Source organism: Adiantum capillus-veneris, chromosome 18, assembly GCF_014529385.1.
Source record: "Adiantum capillus-veneris isolate H3 chromosome 18, ASM1452938v2, whole genome shotgun sequence".
NCBI lineage: Eukaryota > Viridiplantae > Streptophyta > Polypodiopsida > Polypodiales > Pteridaceae > Adiantum > Adiantum capillus-veneris.
In genome coordinates this window covers 47,531,981-47,549,988 of record NC_140948.1, presented here as the reverse complement: position 1 = coordinate 47,549,988, position 18,008 = coordinate 47,531,981, and the positions used below count along the sequence as shown (strand labels likewise).

The 18,008-nt window shown below is 41.3% G+C and overlaps 2 protein-coding genes across 2 annotated transcripts; one reads left to right on the top strand and one right to left on the bottom strand.

The window, feature by feature from the left end:
• The first annotated feature begins 3,573 nt into the window (after positions 1-3,573).
• LOC147435608 (high-affinity nitrate transporter 2.1-like) lies at positions 3,574-7,116 on the top strand. Its single transcript, XM_086488627.1, has 3 exons — positions 3,574-4,880; positions 4,973-5,379; positions 6,637-7,116. The coding sequence occupies exons 1-3, from the start codon at positions 4,044-4,046 to the stop codon at positions 6,980-6,982; spliced, it is 1,590 nt and encodes a 529-aa protein (XP_086344753.1). The 5' UTR covers positions 3,574-4,043; the 3' UTR covers positions 6,983-7,116.
• A 5,287-nt stretch (positions 7,117-12,403) lies between these two features.
• On the bottom strand, positions 12,404-15,441 carry LOC147435607 (uncharacterized). Its single transcript, XM_086487749.1, has 4 exons — positions 15,310-15,441; positions 15,130-15,264; positions 12,974-14,893; positions 12,404-12,793 (listed from the first exon to the last, which is right to left on the bottom strand). The coding sequence occupies exons 1-4, from the start codon at positions 15,439-15,441 to the stop codon at positions 12,404-12,406; spliced, it is 2,577 nt and encodes an 858-aa protein (XP_086343875.1).
• Positions 15,442-18,008: the final 2,567 nt, after the last annotated feature.

Here is an 18,008-nt window from a genome sequence, read left to right as displayed (position 1 = left end):
AGCCCTCCGTTTGGTCACTTTATGCCCTCGGAATCCCTAAAACCGTCAATTTCTAGTAGGGAACTAGGCCCAAATTAGAAAGTCTAAGGGTGTAAGTGGGAAGAGAAGGGAGGAGAGTGGAGGACTTGCCCCACATGCTCTCATTCCCTCTTGAGGGGGTAGGGTATATATATAAGAGTGAGTCTAATATATACCATAAGACTGAGGACTGAGGCCTCGGCCTAGGCTTGGGCTTGGGCTTGGGCAAATGATCCCGATCCCGATCAAAATTTTAGTGTAGCCCCCCAGTCACTCACGCTTAAATATTTTCGATTTTTTTAAAATTTATTTTTTAACTTTTTTTTTTTGAGGCGACGACCGCGCGCGGTTTAGGTGACCCTTTCTTGGCCACACACACTGTCAACACCTGCCTAACCTCTCTGTCAACAGCTTACAGACAGCTCGCTACCTTATCTACTTACTAACAGTGCTGCTAACCACTAACTAATCTACTAACTAATCTGTTAACCACTATGCTAACTGCTTACTGACAGTGGGCTAACTGTCCACCTACTTCCTCTCTCACTACCTTACTGTGCAAAGACTGTGTGTAGGCAAACCTTGACAGAAAGCTGTGTACAGACTGTGTGCAAACAGAAATTGCTAACTGTCTACCTACTTATTCATTCACTGCGAACAAGCTAATGACTACTAATTGTGCAAAGACTGTGTGCAAACAGAAAACACAACATTATGCAGAAATCACAGAACTTGCAGACAATACAGAAATTAACAACCTGTAGAAAAATAACTCATTCCTCTTCCTCTTCCTCTTCCTCTTCTTTCCTACTACAAACAACTCATAGGAGAAGCACAAAGTGCCTCTTGGGCTTAGTGCAGGGCGATTCCCCGGCAGCGGCGCCAAAAATGTGCGCTCCTTGCCGCACTGTCGAAGCAAGGGCCTTGCCTAACACTGTGTGCGAGCCACAGACGGCTCCAAGCACACAACTAGCTTAACTAGTAAGCTCAAAAGAGGGAAATGGTGTGTCACTCACCGCTCTATGCTCCTGCCGTGGAGGATTCCTCACCGCGAAGAAGAAGGAGACGCCGCTACGTCACGCTCAACCGCTTCACCGCCATCGTGCCGCCGCAATGCTCGATCGCACTCTCTCTCTCTCTCTCATACACACACACACAAGGAGGTGAAGAAGAAGAAGATGGAGATGGAGATGGAGCAAGAGCACTCTTCTATTGCACAAATGAGAGAATAAGTGAATTTTAGGTTTAGTTGGCTTTTATATGAGCTCACCCCATTCACACTTGACCGCCCATGCTTAGCCAACTAATCCCTTGAATGTCCCAGTTAGAGTGCGCCTCTCATCGGCGATCACTCTTACCCTTTTCCTATTGGTCCGACAAGCCCGGTACCTGACTCTACCAAATACATAATACACGTCCATTGTAGGTGATGGGGTGTCCGTGAGCCGTGAGGGTTAACAGAGAGAGAGAGCACTCTGCCACTAGCAACTAGAAAAGAGTGAGGTGGGTCACCAGGACCAGAACAAAGACCTTGACTAGGGTTGCTACTGGTAATCACGTATAGGTACGATAGGCCAAGCGGTGGTGCTGCAACATTTAGTAACAGTAACTTGGTTGTGAAGCAGAGTTGAATAGGGGACATGCACTGCTTGCAAGTGGGGAGTGCTTGGTAGTAGGAAATGGGTGCTCAAGGCAATGGGTGTACATGGGTTTGCTCAAGCCACTGAGTGTTGAGGCTGATAGCGAGAGGGGAAAGAGCTGATGGCTTAGGTGGGAGCACCTACAGCCATGACGCAACAGACTGTGTGTGTGTGTGTGTGTGTGTGTGAGAGAGAGAGAGAGAGAGAGAGAGAGAGAGAGAGAGAGAGAGAGAGAGAGAGAGACCATTCACCTGTCCAAACATGTGGGGCGCATTCTTCTCTATGCACTATCCCATCGTCCCATCATCAACAATGGAACTTTCTTGTACATAAGAGCACTATGAGGGCCAACGTGCCAAGAAACATTTATCTACATATTATGTGCAATTGAATCAAAAAGCCAAAATGGGTCCTCTTCATGCAATGGTAAATACGAAAAGTCCTTAATTGGGGATACAAAGATGTAGCATCCTAGCATTTGGGCTTCTTCTTTAACTAGCAATGTTGTTTTATCTTCTGAAAGCCACTGCCTTCGACTACTTCAATTGCACATATTTGGAGAAGTTGTAGATAGTTACATCTATCTCAAGGCGCGCGCGCGCGCGTGTGTGTGTGTGTGTGTGTGTGTGTGTGTGAGAGAGAGAGAGAGAGAGAGAGAGAGAGAGAGAGAGAGAGAGAGAGAGAGAACATAATCTTTAACAGCATAGGAACAAGCCAAAGGAACATTGAAAATCTAGTGAGAAAATCTTGAACTCAAGACTTGGTGTGTGTGTGTGTGTGTGTGTGTGTGTGTGTGTGTGAGAGAGAGAGAGAGAGAGAGAGAGAGAGAGAGAGAGAGAGAGAGAAGAGCATGCTTATGGCATCATTCTGAGGCATACACAATATATTGAGCGGAAAATAAGTCTAGAATTTATATACAGATAAATAAATAAATAAATAAATAAATAAATAAATAGATATATGAGAGAGAGAGAGAGAGAGAGAGAGAGAGAGAGAGAGAGAGAGAGAGAGAGACTTCCCTTGGCAACTTGGTAGCCCTTCAAAAGTGGCCCCGGAGCGAGGCACCAACCAAAACCTATCTTGCTTCAACCAATAGAGGGGTCGTGAAAAACATGTCTATTGGCAAGTCATGGTTTTGATAACATGACACAACAAAAGCAAGCTGGTAGAATCGGGTATATTGTCAGTGGTTGATAAGCAAGGAGATATGGGTCAATTTGAATTTATTAGAAGTCGTGTGAAGGATAAGTCGCTCTCAACTTTTTGGCTAAAAACACTCCATGTGCTCATTGAGAGAGAGAGAGAGAGAGAGAGAGAGAGAGAGAGATCCAAGAAGTCCTCAACTCAAAAGAATCGAGAAAGGGGGAAAATGTGAAAAAAAAGATAGTAGAGAGCTACTCGATGAATCTTGATCTCAAGATTTAATATGAGAGAGAGAAAGAGACATAAGACATAACTACGGATTGCTACCATGGTAGAGTTATTCTAAGGACTATAGTTCCATTCTTCTCACGCATGGACCAACATACGTACACACACACACACACCTACTTATATACGACTTTGTATGTGTGTGTGTGAAAAAGAAAGAGAGAGAAAGAGATCTCCAATTGCCATGATTTTCTTTTTCTTGGCCGCAATGACGCACGAGTCACATACTAATTTAATACTGAAATGCCAAAAAAATAGTGTAGGAAAAACTAAAAATGGTATAGTGTGCACGTCGTCGAGTAAGATCCTGATTCCTTGGAAAAACTGGGAGAGGCTAGAGAAAAGGCAAAAGGTTCGGCGGTCCTTGTACAAAAAGGGCCGAGGGGCAGGGGTACTAGCGACGCGTTGACTTGTGTGGGCGGGAGCGGGACGTGGAAACTAGGAATGGAAGGGGAAGACTCCTCTCTCTCTCTCTCTCTCTCTCTCACACACACACAGACACACACGCACTGTAGCTACCTTCTGGCCTATACAGGAAGCCAAGGTCCTGAAGGGTGGCCCTAGCTGGATATACAGGAAGCCAAGGTCCTGAAGGGTGGCCCTATCTGGATACATGCCTCACACAGACTCTCTCTCTCTCTCTCTCGCGCGCGCGTACACACACAATTCAACCTTCGTCCCCATGCCGATTGTCAACGCACGCCCTGTCCTGCCGCCGCTGCACTGCAATTTTTGCCTTTGTTGTTGTGCAGCCAGGCAGACTTGGCAGTAGGTGAGCCCTCTTCCATGTAGCCGCGTCGCGGCTCCATATCTCATATTAAAGCCCCCCCTCATGAGCTGCCCTAATCAGGCATGAGCTGCATTAGAATCAATTCAACATAGCGGCCAGCAGCCTCAGTCCTTTCGGCTGACCTACTGTGTTGAAGCCTTTTCTGCCTGTCTGCCCTTCCATCCATGGCAACCTCCGGCATCGGCACCGACTCCCTCGGCACCCCCGGTGCCTCCCTCCATGGCGTCACTGGCCATGAACCCACCTTCGCCCTCTCCGTCAGCAAGGACCCTGATGGAGCCGACGTCCCCCTCAAATCCAAATTTGCCTTGCCCGTCGATTCTGAGAACAAGGCCAAGAAAATCAAGCTCTGGTCTTTCGCGCCCCCGCATATGCGCACATTCCACCTGTCTTGGATCTCATTCTTCACTTGCTTTGTCTCCAGCTTCGCCGCTGCCCCCCTGCTGCCGGTGATTCGCGACAACCTTGACCTCACCAAGCGCGACATCGGCAATGCTGGAATTGCCTCGGTGTCGGGATCTATCGCGTCACGTCTGCTCATGGGTGCTCTGTGCGATCTCGTTGGCCCGAGGTATGGGTGTGCATTCATCGTCATGCTCTGCTCGCCAGCAGTTTTCTGCATGGCGACAGTGTCCACGTCCATCGGATTTCTTCTGTCCCGTTTCTTCATCGGATTCTCGCTCGCCACATTCGTCTCCTGCCAGTATTGGATGAGCTCCTTCTTCAATGCGGAGATTGTGGGGTCGGTGAACGGCATCACGGCAGGATGGGGGAATTTGGGTGGGGGAGCTACACAGCTGATCATGCCCCTTGTATATGACCTTATTCGCGGCCCCATCGGCTCCCCTAACTTCACGGCATGGCGCCTCTCCTTCTTCGTGCCAGGGATCATGCACATCATAATGGGCCTCACAGTCCTCCTCATTGGTCAGGATTTACCTGATGGAAACTTCAAGGAGCTAAAGAGCAAGGGAGCTCAAGTCAAAGACAGCTTCTATAAGGTAATATTTTGCAAAAATGTCTAAACTTCTCTGTGTTTTTACGGCGAATAAAGCTGAGATGAGCTTTACTTATAAAATGGCCATGGATGTAGGTCTTTCTACATGCTGTTACAAACTACAGAACCTGGATCTTTGCCCTCTCCTACGGCTACTGCTTCGGCGTCGAGCTAACCATGGACAATGTGATAGCCCAATACTTCTATGACAGGTTCAATCTGAATCTTCATATTGCTGGAATCATCGCTTCTATGTTTGGTATGGCGAATTTGGTGACTCGCCCCTTTGGCGGCATCTTGTCGGACTGGGTGGCTCGCTGCTATGGCATGCGCGGCCGCCTGTGGACATTGTGGATTGTGCAAACCTTGGGTGGAGTGGCGTGTATTGCACTCGGGCTAATTGGCAATTTGTCAGGAGCCATAGTCATGATGATCATCTTCTCCATTTTTGCGGAGGCCGGAGCAGGGCTGACATTCGGCATCATTCCCTTCATCTCCCGGAGGTTTGTATGCTGTCATGAATGCCTTGATTCTTGAAGTGTCAATTAGTTGAATATTAAGCACTGTTTGTGCACAAGTAGGGTAGAACTTAGAAGAACAGCAATAGGAAAACAAGGTCAACTATTTCTCACATTGGCCTGTACATATTCAAAAGATAATGCTTAGTATGATGAGGATGTGGTCACACGAAACATAGTTATCAGTAAGATGTTGCATCTTATTGATGCAACCATGCCAATGTCAGCATAGTTACAATATACGCCTTGCATAGTTTCATGTAAGACAAATAACTGGTGCTCTTGTGACCATGCATGAGGCCAGCAATTTTAAGTAACATCGTGTGACCGCTCCCTAAGACATAGGAAGAAAGAGAAGTATGCCATCATTAGCTTGCCATGTGGCACTAATCGACAAGTTTTATCCAACAGTCCACAATCGCTCTCAAGAGTTCCCGTGCTTTACTAGGGCCGTATGTAGGCCCAAAAAGCTATAGCTAATCAATAAGGGCATTGATCAGCTTTGATGTCCCATGTCTGGGGTGCGCTTTGACACACTTCACACATGCAGAGGGTAAGGTTTAAATCTCAACATCCACCATTCCAATCTTCCTTTCTCTACAAGTATCTAGTAGTGTTTGTCTTGCTAGTGTTCTTGGCATCTCCCATGAGACATAGATTTCTTACGTTGACTCGGTGTGGTGTTGTTATGGTGTAAGCCTTTTGGCACACAAAACCGAACAGTTGCAACTCTATTGATTTTGGCAGAGTTGGAAAGTTGCTACCTCCACATGAAGGATGAAAGCTTGCATTTGCATTTGATAATATTTAAGTAGAAACAACATGTAATTGATTGTGTTTCTATGGGCTTTCTCTTTCATGTTCCGGAAGAGCACAATCTGATACCACAAAGTATGGATGTTTGTCAGGAATGCATCAATTATCCGATAGATATATCTGATGTAACTACGCTGAAATCGGCATAGTTACGTCACCCTCTTTTCGAATGCATCAATTATTTGTCAGATAGGTCACCCTCTTTCCATGCATTTATTGTTGCCACAGTATGTCTGCAGTACATGGGCTGAAAATTGCTTAGCATACACCTTCCCTTTCTGCCGAAAGGCAATGTTGCACGAGTGATAAGTGCTTGCTTACTGAAGCGGTAGACAATGGTCCAAATAGCATCATTTCCAGGTTTTGTCTTTGGATTACTTTGCAAGAAACTATTCTGATCTGTGTATGTTGTTGTGTACTGAGCAGGTCGTTGGGGGTGATTTCGGGGCTCACGGGCGCGGGAGGGACATTCGGGTCGATGCTGACGCAGCTCATCTTCTTTTCTACCTCGGCATACTCGGACGAGAAGGGGATAATGCTGATGGGGGTGATGGTGATATGCTGCACGCTGCCGCTAGTGGCGGTGCATTTCCCGCAGTGGGGCGGGATGCTGCTGCCGCCGTCCAAGGGCGTGTTGGAGGAGGACTACTACCGCAAGGAGTGGTCAGCCGCAGAGCAGGACAAGGGCATGCACATCGCCAGCATTAAGTTCGCCCACAACGCCATTGGCGAGCGCGGCCGCGTCGCCCCTGCCGCCTCACCTGTCCCTTAATTTAGACACTTCCCTCTTTTCTTAACCTCTAGGCTCTCGATCCATGTATTCTTTAAATAGTTGTTCTCCCTTTTACACCTTAAATGTATACTATCAACCTTCATAACAACAGTAATACAACCATTTTTTGTCAAGACAATTGTTTGTTTTGTGGTGGTTGGGGGGGGCGGGGGGGGGGGGGGGGGCGGAGCTTGACGAACAGTGAGCTCCCAGCCATAAATGCTAAACTCACCGTTGTTTAGTATATAGAGAGATTTGCATAGCTTCATATCCCCCTCTTCTCTCGCTCTTTCTCCTTCCTCTCTCAAGTTGGTAGACTATCTCTCTCCGCCCCACCCCCACCCCCCCACCCCACAACCAACTCTCTCGCACTATCTCCTTCCTCTGTTAAGTTTGGGAGATTTTAGGTCTTGAGTTCTTATTTCTTTAACACTTCTCTTGTTGTTACCTAAGTGTCGCAGATTGGTTATCCCGATTTCCTCTAGAGTATCAAGTCTTGAGTTCAAGACTTGTAGTATATCTTTGAGGTCTCTTGGGATTGTTCCTACAATGGTCCCCAAGAGACCTCAAAGATATATACTACAAGTATCAAAATTTTGATACTATCAGCTCTCTCTACAGAAGTGGCATCTTATAAAGCATCAAAGTTTTAGCCATTTCTTGAGAGAGAGCTTTCATTTAAAGCCAAAAAAATTACCCAAGGTATTAGGTGTTTTGCTAGGATTTGAAACTGCATGGCCTTAAATTGTGATCTTCAAAATAAGAGTCATTTCGAATTACAACAGGGATTTTCAATCTTCAATTAGTCGTGATCGTGTGATATTAATGAGTAATCATGTTGCCCCCTCTCCCCTCCAAATGCTTCTCTTGAACCCAATCGACACATACATGCTACCTCAATTCACGAGCAACCAAACATGGTAGACAAGCAGCATGATGTAGAATTTTACACACACCTACAAGTGGGAATAGAATAGCAATTGTTCAAGGAGCATGAGGTGGGTCTTCCTTGTCACACATGATGAGAGACCGACACAGATAACAAGGGCCTTGATCACACATAGACACGTGTGCACACACGCACGCGTGCGCACACACACACACACACTGACGAGCCAAGCTATACTAATTTGCACACAAATTGTCTGCTTCCACTATTAAACAAGTTTGGAAGTCTACGAACTTGTGTGTCTTTGAAAACAATCGCTCAATGACTAGCTTCAAAGAGGTTATTTAGGATAGCAGATTAATGATCATATCTATTGGAAAAGGCAAGAATTCCGAGAAGTGGAATCAAGCCAATCTTGGTTCTAGTGACAACCAATCACAAAATGTAAGTATTAAGTAATTCTCATCTATTAGGGGTTGTGTAGCTCCAAAACGTGTGTTATGACCCCTCAAGGCACTTAATGTGCTTTAAGATAATTGTACATTCCTCTCAAGTTTAACCTAATACACCTTGGTAAGAAAAAACAAGGTGAAGAATCACGGTGGCCTAGTAAGGAAATGTAATGCAAAAGTAGTTGAGGGTTGTGTTTGTAGTTTATGTTTTTTTCACAAGAAATATTTTGAAAGGTTGTAGAGAGAGTATATTATAAAGGGAGTAATAGATATATGACAAAAGGTGACTAATATGTCAAGTTGTTTCAGTGGTAAACATAGAGAAGTTACTTGTTGACCAGATCTGGTCGAACGTGGAAGTTTAGATTGTTGCTTTTTGAGATTAATGTTGTAGTGAACTATTTCAATATTTTAGAGTTAATATCGATATTTAAATAACATCAAAGTATGATCACATGACATTGATCATTGGATTATAGAAACATTTATAAAGGAATGATGGATGTAAGTAATTTTTTGTGAAAATTTAGTTTGGATTGGTTTTATGATGGGTGTATTGGTGACATGGCTAGAGTTGAGCATGACTACTTTGTATCTCTTTTTGTTTTAATATTATATACACTCACAAATTGTGAGTTCTGTAAAAAAAATAATAATTTGAAAAGAAAGTCATTGGATCCTTAAATGAAGAGACCCATTTACAAACTAAATAAACAAAGTTTTTTTTAAAAAAAATTCAAGCGACCATTAAATGAAAGGACCAAGTTATGATGATGAAAAAATATTCATTTACATTATAAAAGAAAGATAATAGTTATAAAATCTTCCTTTTCAATTAAAAAAGACACTTATCATCATCGACAACCTATGTATGAACGACTCTAAAGGTGCACATTTTCTCAACCTTCCCCTATGGCCTTCTCTAGACCAAAAACTTTCAAACACAATAAATGTGCATGTTGGTTATTTCCAAATGCAATGAAGCCAACCCGCAAGAACCACATTTTCTTATTCCATCATATCAATGACATTTCTACTTATCTATCAATTGTACAATCTATTAAGAACCACATTTTCTTATTCCATCATATCAATGACATTTCTACTTATCTATCAATTGTACAATCTATTGGGGTGAGGAAATACATTTATTATCTATCTATACTCTTTATAATGCAGCTTAAAATTTTCAAGGAAGGAGAGGACATCCACGTGTCGCTCCTGGTTTATTTCAAAAAACACCTTACAAAACATCTAATCCAAAATGCAAAAGTAAAGGGTAAGATTGTAAGAAATGAAGGCCTTTTCAGAATGCAAGAAGTGACAAGCCTTTTCAAATGTAGAGTCAAGAGACTTTCTGTTCCACATAAAATAAATGTTGAAGTTTGATTGCACATAACAAAAAGGGGATAACTTTAGTGGAGGTTTTGTTACTTCATGCGAATTCACTTTTTGAAGATATAACAAATTTTTTTTTAATGATTTCTTTTGTTTAATGGAAATGTAATTTTTGAAGATATATTTGGTTTTATCTTTTCAAGGGTTTTTTTTCAAGATCAATATTGATATGTTTTAGAAAATTTTGGAAGTATGTATTTCTTTAAAGAGCTTGAGAAAAAGAAAAAAGCTCGTATAACATTGACTTGGGGTTGTCTCACATTGAGGACATACATGACATGCAAATGCTGGGATAGTTATCCACATTATTGACCATGAGAGAGAGAGAGAGAGAGAGAGAGAGAGAGAGAGAGAGAGAGAGACCATCACATTGCATGTGTGCATACACATGTACATTTATGGGGGGAGAGAGAAAGAAAGATTTTACCGTTGAACTTATGCACTTTTCAAATTTTTAAGATATTATTTTTGGCAATTAGTGTATTTTTTAAAGGATAGCTAAAGTTTTTTATCCGTAGAAAATGGATTAAATGCCCAACAAAAACCAACCCTCACATTAACACCCCAAATGGGTAGAGAGATTTTTCAATAGATGGACCTTTTACCAATTCTTGGATATTTTGTTCTTTTCATTTTTAAGAGTTAACATGTGGACCATGCTTAAAAATCTATAAATTTCTTAAATTTTGGCAAACAAGGGTGCCAATCTAAAATCAACGAGATAGAACACCCCAAATAGGTAGAGAGATTTTCAAGTTGATGGACTTTTTACCAATCCTTGGATATTTTGCTCTTTTCATTTTTAAGAGTTAACATGTGGGCCATGCTTAAAAATCTATAAATTCCTTAAATTTTGGCAGGCAAGGGTGCCAATCTAAAATCAAAGAGAGAGAGAGAGAGAGAGAGAGAGAGAGAGAGAGAGAGAGAGAGAGAGAGAGAGAGAGAGAGAGAGAGAAAAGGACAATTGTTAAGTGTCGTATTTAATGGGTTGAAATGCAAAGTACAACAAATGAGGCAAGAGGAGAGAGGAAAACACTTTAAAAGTTACAAGACAAGCCTTCAACAAAAGTGAATATCTATGGGGAGGAGGAGGAGGAGGAGAAGGAGGAGGATAAAGAGAGAGAGAAGATAAACAAGAAGAAATTTTTTAATGCCATCGGAACAATCCTAAAAGATTTATCTCACAACATGGGTAAGAATAAAGTTATTTTTGTTTCATCTTCTCTCTCTCTCTCTCTCTCTCTCACTCACTCACTCACTCTCACTCTCACACACACACACACACACACACACACACACGTCTTGATAAAAGGAGAATTTGAAATGTTGTAGGAACATCCAATGAAATCTCAAAGATCTATCTGATGGTAGAGAGAGAGAGAGAGAGAGAGAGAGAGAGAGAGAGAGAGAGAGAGAGAGAGAGAGAGAGAGGCAGATCAATCATAGCTATCTATATTTTTCTTTTCAAAAAAACGAGAAAAAGGAGTTCGCTTCTCCTTTTTAAATGTCCACGTGGGATAGTCACTTCAACTGAGGGTTTTTTTTTTTTTGGGGGGGGGGGGGGGAGGGGGGGGCGCGAGGGGAGCATAGAAACTTTGAATGTCATAGTTATTGTATTGGAACAATAGCAAGATGCCTCTCTGTGACAAATGTGACAAACTCAAGACATATATGATAAATCTTTCCTTCAAACATATATATATATATATATATATATGTGTGTGTGTGTGTGTGTGTGTGTGTGCACACTATGTGTAATATATACATAATTGAAACATATCATGATGTCTCAAGACTTATGTGACAAATCTTGGCTTCAAGCATATATATATATGTGTGTGTGTGTGTGTGTGTACTATGTGTACATATAGATATATATAGATATATATATATATATATATATATACATCCATACATACGTACAAGGATAGAAGCAAGTAAGAGAGTGGAGCAGAGATATTGAATCCAATTGCGTTCCTATCATTGAAACCAATTCTAGAACTCACTCCATTTATAAAAAAAAGTTTTATTATTACATTGAATTCTCTTACATTTCATCTCTTCTCACCATGCTAACTTATCTAATCTCTATAATCAAGCTTGGTAGCATCGTTAGATCAAGGTAGACCAAATGAAAGAATCTCTCTCTCTCTCTCTCTCTCTCTCTCTCTCTCTCTCTCTCTCTATATATATATATATATATATATATATATATATATATATATATATATATATATATATATATATTATATATATATATATATATATATATATATATACTAGTATGGGTCGGCCGCCTCCGGCAGCCTCTCTCTTTCTTTCTCTCTCTCTCTCTCTCTCTCTCTCTCTCTCTGTGTGTGTGTGTGTGTGTAGTGCTCAATGTCATCATGGTCACAGGGCACACTGGCCAGAGCATACATGATTTGGTTTGAATCAAATGTGTGTGTTTGAGACGATTATTTGTGATCAGATTTTGGTACAACAAAGGAGCCACCAAGGCAACAAAAAAGAAGAGAAGATTCCCAAAAGCTATCATTAAAACACAATAAATTCTTCCAATTCCCTCAATTATTTCAATTATAGTCCTTCAAGAAGAGACAACGAAAAATAGAATGACAAAGACCCAAAATATACTCAAGCTTACAGGTGGAATACCCACGGTCCAATGTTGTGTATCAAACCTTATATATTTGTTAGTTGTAAAACCTCTTTGTACACAATGTTTCGAGTGTAAACCATTGGTGGCTCTGCGGATTCACTGATATTCAATCTTTGAGTATCATCAAGAACTATTTTGATGGCAGATGAAGATCTCACACGGGACATTGCAACATATAGCTGACCATGAGTGAAAACTGGTGTAGCTAGATACAAACCCAAAACTTCGAGTGTTTGACCTTGTGCCTTGTTGATTGTCATTCCAAATGCAAGCCTCACAGGAAACTGTCTACGCTTCATTTCAAAAGGTAGTCCCTGAGAAGCCCCTATAAAAAAGTCTATTCTGGGTATGAATACCCTTTCTCCAGCATGTGACCCAATGATTACTTCTGCATCAATAATCTTGTGGTGAAACTGCTTACATATCAACCTTGTACCATTGCACAAACCTTGTCGAGGATCCAAGTTGCGAAGAAGTATAATTGGGGCATTCTCTTTCAATTGCAAAGAGTGTGGTGGAAAACCTCACCCAAGCTCAAGAGAATTCAAAAATTCAGTTGTATAAAGAATACTGCTGCAATCAGATGAACATACTGAGTCTGCACTCACATATTCCTTGAATATTCCTCTCATTTTACCCATGGCCAAGTCATTAATGGCATCAACCTCCTTATTGCGAGGAGCAAGGATACCTCTATCCTTAAAAAACCTCTTGTAATCTTGAATGTGTTGCATATCTCCATATATACAATCAATGAGCCCTTCAAGACTATTTCTTGGAAGAAGCATGTTATTTGGCAATGGGACACGGTCATTCAAATCTCCATGACCATCACCAATGCAAAGTATCCAATCTGCAAATGCTCTTGCAAGTGCATTATTTGAGCCTTGAAACACACACATATTGTCTGTTAACCGCAAAACCTTTATATATTTCCATATGTGTGAGTGACACAAAGATGCATTCACAATATCTGCACGACTTCCTTTGCGGACAACAGGCAAGATTTGTCTAAAATCACCCCCAAACAAAAGCACTTTTCCTCCAAACAATACATCATTTTGCATCACGTCCCTTAACGTTCGATCTAGTGCCTCATAAGCATATCGATGGGTCATGGGAGCTTCATTCCATATGATCAAGGCAGCTCTCTTCAAAAGTTCAGCAAGCTGACTGTTCACTTTGATACTACATGTTGATTCCGAATGCAACTCTAATGGTATTTTAAACCTTGAGTGAGCGGTCCTTCCATTGCTAAGAAGTAAAGCTGTAATGCCGGATGATGCACATGCCAAAGCAACTTTTTGTTGACCACGAATGCGAGAGAGCAAGGCATTATAAAGATATGTTTTTCCAGTTCCACCCGGTCCATCTAGAAAATAAATACTTCCTTCTGCCTTTTCAACTGCCTCCAAGACTTCATTATATGCAATGTGTTGCCCTGGATTCAAAGAACTCTCCATTCTATCTGCCAAATCATTTTGTTCATGTGCATTGAATATTGTCTCCTCACTTAGCAATCCACCACTACGCTGGAATAAACGTGCTTGATCTATGCTAGGCATTCCAGAATAGTCAGCAAGTCGTTTTCCATATTGTTGAAGCATATAATTTAGGGTAGATAATGCTTGGTTGTTTGCTATTTCATGACGAACATGCTCATCAAGTGTATGTGTGCGCAAAGCATAAAAAAAGTCCTCAGAAAGATCTTTGGAGAAATTATTCCATAGAGTACCTGGAGACAAAGGCTCACAAAACACCAAAATGATCACAAATAATTGTCGCAATTGTGGTCCCGATCGTTGCAAGGATGCCTCCTGTAGACACATTGACCATTCAACATCATTTTGTAGTAGGCCCCTAGCATTGCAAGCTTCCTTAAAGGTAGGGTAAGTGTGCCCACTAAAAGTTTGAAGGTCCTCAAAGTTCCGTGAACCCTTGCACTCGTTAAGCAACATTCGAAGGTAATAAACCTCCCCAACTGTGGGAACAATGTTGTACATTCGTCCGATGGTGTTGCCCTTTTGTCTGTGAATCCATACTTTTCTGCGTGCACTCCAAACCCATTGAGTAGGAAAGTCTGTGTAGAGCAAATCATTTGCTTCCGGATACCTTTGATTTGCCACAAACCACTCTGTCAGTGTTGTCTTTCTACTTGCATCATTAGTGACTACTCCCGCCAAATCTGCAGCATCTTCAAAAGCTACCATATTCTGTAAAGGAAGATGAATTTGTAATCGCATTGTATCGGGCTTCTCATCATGTAGGTCAAATCCAAATATCCTCCAAATTGCCTCCGATGCTGATACATAACGTGCCTCTAGATAGCTCTTAATTTCATCAAGAACACCTTCACCATCTTGCAGCAAGACTGTGGCTCTATCATGGCCCTTATACACATATTTGTAAAGATATTTTATAGCTGTGATAGTCGAGCATATCTTGACATTGATGTGAGCTTTATATCTCAATGAGAGAAGTGGATTATATGGCACAACCCATCGATTATCCAGCTTCATTTTTTTGATAACACATAATTTCCATCATCTCGTCTCATGTATGTTGGATATCTAGCGCCATCAATGCAAGTTTTTGCACAAAACTTGCGTGGATATTTAAATCTGCAACTCCCTTCTACCATGCATGGTGCATTTTGATTCAAGACACCACATGGACCGTGAATGTTACAATGTGTTATAACATCGTGCAAATCAGGGAACCTGTCTTTGTCTAGTAGCTCAGCACAAACCATTTTATCATAGTGTGAAACATCAATGGGATTGTATTGAGATGCAAGTATCAACAAAATATGAGCATGAGGAAGTCCTCTTTTTTGGAATTCTATCACACTAACATGGCCAATGACATCTCCAAAAATAGAACCCTGTATAAGCAAATGCATTAAGTCTTTAAACTTATGATAAAAGACTCGTGATGTCAAATTAGGATGATCAGAAGCACTTTGCCATGGCAATAAGGCATCATCAATCTCTTTCCAACGTTGATTGCATGTGAAAGTTATAAATAGGTCTGGCTTCCCACGCTTGCGCACAATTGCCATGGCATCTTGATAGAGCTGATACATATGTCGTGGTCCACCCACAAAAGACGAAGGCAAAACAATCCTTTATCCATCATTAATACCTCTCACTCCTTCCACCACATCCCTGGCTGCCACCATGTCTGCAAGGCCTTGATAAGCTTCAACACGAAGTTCCTTATGATGGTTTCTCAACCATAGTAGCCTAGACTCCTCCATTGTGCTGTAAGAATCAACAATGTATTGCTACAGTAACCTACCCCCTTGTAAAAGACACTATGTGGTGTCCTTACTTGTATCCTAAAGGTATAATACTGCTTTTGAGTCATAAAGCGTGTTCTCCTTTCAGTATTCTCACCAGCATCATCATCGGGGTTAGCATCATTATTGATATTGAGAAGAGGTATGTACGGGTGCCAGCCATCGGGTGCCAGCCATCTTCTCCTCTTGGAAACAACAAAACATATAGTAAAGGCATGTATGAGTGATGCAAGGAAGAAATTCTTTTAAGTCCTCCTCTTCGATATTGCAATAAAATATCACGATGCCCCACATTTCTTTCATCTCCATGTCCAGGTATGATTGCTGCAACTTCTGAACCACGGGGTGCTAGGTACTGCCAACCATTTGAACGTGCTTCAGTAATTACCATCTGGACCTCAGGTATTATAGAATCTTGCATCATTGTAGCGGCATGACGAAAGGCATTTGCATATGGGTTCTCACGATACATCATCGTTTTCAAACTTTGCAAAACATCTCTATCCACATTTGGTACATGGTGTAATTGATTATTCAACTCATTCTCTGTGTCAAAAAAGTACAATTGTGAAAAGCGAGGGATTCGATCTATTGTTTCCTCTGGAGTCATAGGCCCAATATTATGGTACACAGATCCATGAACTTTAAAAGTTTATATACCTATCCCTCTAGAAAATTGCTCATCTACATGGGCCCCCAATGATGCAAAAGCTAATGCATTATTATATGCCCTTATGTTTCTGAGAAATCTTTTGCTTCTAGGAGTAGTCCCCTGCATCAACTCTTTAAGCTCCATTGGTGGATCACTTAAATTAAGCAAAGAAACTTTACCCGATGAGCAACAATACTTTTCCACAAATGTTTGTATTGACCTCCCTTCTACCTTCCAAGAAAAAGCACCACAGATAGAACATCTAAATTCCAAGATGCCCAAGCTGTGTAGTACGCATTTACCATGGTAAAGAGAAAGCATGGAGCTATGCTTTAAGACCAAGGAATCTGGATACACTGTACGAAATGAAAGGCTATATTTTTCAACTTTGGAGAAGTCACCCTCTCTAAGAGCATTGTGAGGATTTGTGTGGACATCTTGCAAGGGTCTATGAGTTTTAGTATTGTAGAGATTATTTTCAAAGTTAGCAGCAGTTGGACCTTGCTCATTGATAGAAACCCTTGATGAATAGGGGTCATTCGAAATATCAATTCTTGATGAAGAGGGGGCATTGATATAGACCATTGATGAAGAGGGTTCATTTGAAAAATCAACCGCATGCAGAGATCTTCGAGCCCTAGACTGTGCAACTTCCCGTCTTGCTTTTCGAGTAGCATCACACAATCTGCTACGTCTTGATTGTCTAGGAGTCAAAAAACGTGGTCGAGAAGACACCATCTATTTCTGTTTCAAATAGAGATTGAATTATTCTCACATTTAAATATTAGATCACATTACATTATAATTGAATAGCATACATCATCATCATCAAAAACATTCTTAAGAAAATCAATTGTTCTTAACATCAAAACATCATAAGTATTATAGCACATCATTCAATAAGAGCTTACATATTGGGTGCATTACTTGGTGCACCTGGACCACTTGGCATAACTATACGACCAATCCTTTTGTCAATTGCATTCAAACGACTAATAGATACTTTTAAGGATTGAACTTCATTCCCTAGTTTGGTTACTTGCTCTTTCAAAGCTTCAACTTGCTCCTTGTGCTCTTTAAAGAGTAAAGAGAGTTTCTGCATGACCTCATACTGAAAGGTTTCAGTAAACCTATAGAGCTCATGTTGATTGAGCTCCAAACGTCTCATTGTTGAGAAGAACTCTTTTCGAAAAGTCTCTTGGTCACTTTCACTTGTAGGTGCTTGAACCTCTTTCCAAATTTTACATAAATATTCATTGGACTCGTGTTGGTTAGCTTCATTACGTTCACAAAATCCTTGAATAATGTGTAAACTCTTTGAAGAACCTTCATCATCCCCATAACCTCTTGATCTAGCAAGTTGCTTTGTTGCTCGTAGGCTATTACGATCTGGAGGTGTAGGCATGATAACCTCATCAACACCATGTCCTCCTATAGCAGCAATTGGAGAACCACTGGAAGGGCTATCCATCACTGCATGGACATATGAACATGAGTTATTTGAAAAAGGAACATTTATATCAGCAATTGGAGAACCACTGGAAGGGCTATCCATCACTGCATGGACATACGAACATGAGTTATTTGAAAAAGGAACATTTATATCTATCATAGACTTTTTTTTTTAAATTTTTACTACCTTTTTTTTACTACACTATCATTTCTGTCTATTTAT

Excerpts from the sequence above, each read along its gene's own strand:
- LOC147435607 (XM_086487749.1), bottom strand. The coding sequence starts at position 15,441 with ATGGCAATTGTGCGCAAGCGTGGGAAGCCAGACCTATTTATAACTTTC. Across the intron at positions 15,265-15,309 it reads ATCCTAATTTGACATCACGA|GGTTCTATTTTTGGAGATGT; the intron begins GTCTTTTATCAT and ends TTGCTTATACAG. Across the intron at positions 14,894-15,129 it reads TTTCACACTATGATAAAATG|CTGGATAATCGATGGGTTGT; the intron begins GTTTGTGCTGAG and ends AAAAAAATGAAG.
- LOC147435608 (XM_086488627.1), top strand. The coding sequence starts at position 4,044 with ATGGCAACCTCCGGCATCGGCACCGACTCCCTCGGCACCCCCGGTGCC. Across the intron at positions 4,881-4,972 it reads TCAAAGACAGCTTCTATAAG|GTCTTTCTACATGCTGTTAC; the intron begins GTAATATTTTGC and ends CCATGGATGTAG. Across the intron at positions 5,380-6,636 it reads ATTCCCTTCATCTCCCGGAG|GTCGTTGGGGGTGATTTCGG; the intron begins GTTTGTATGCTG and ends TGTACTGAGCAG.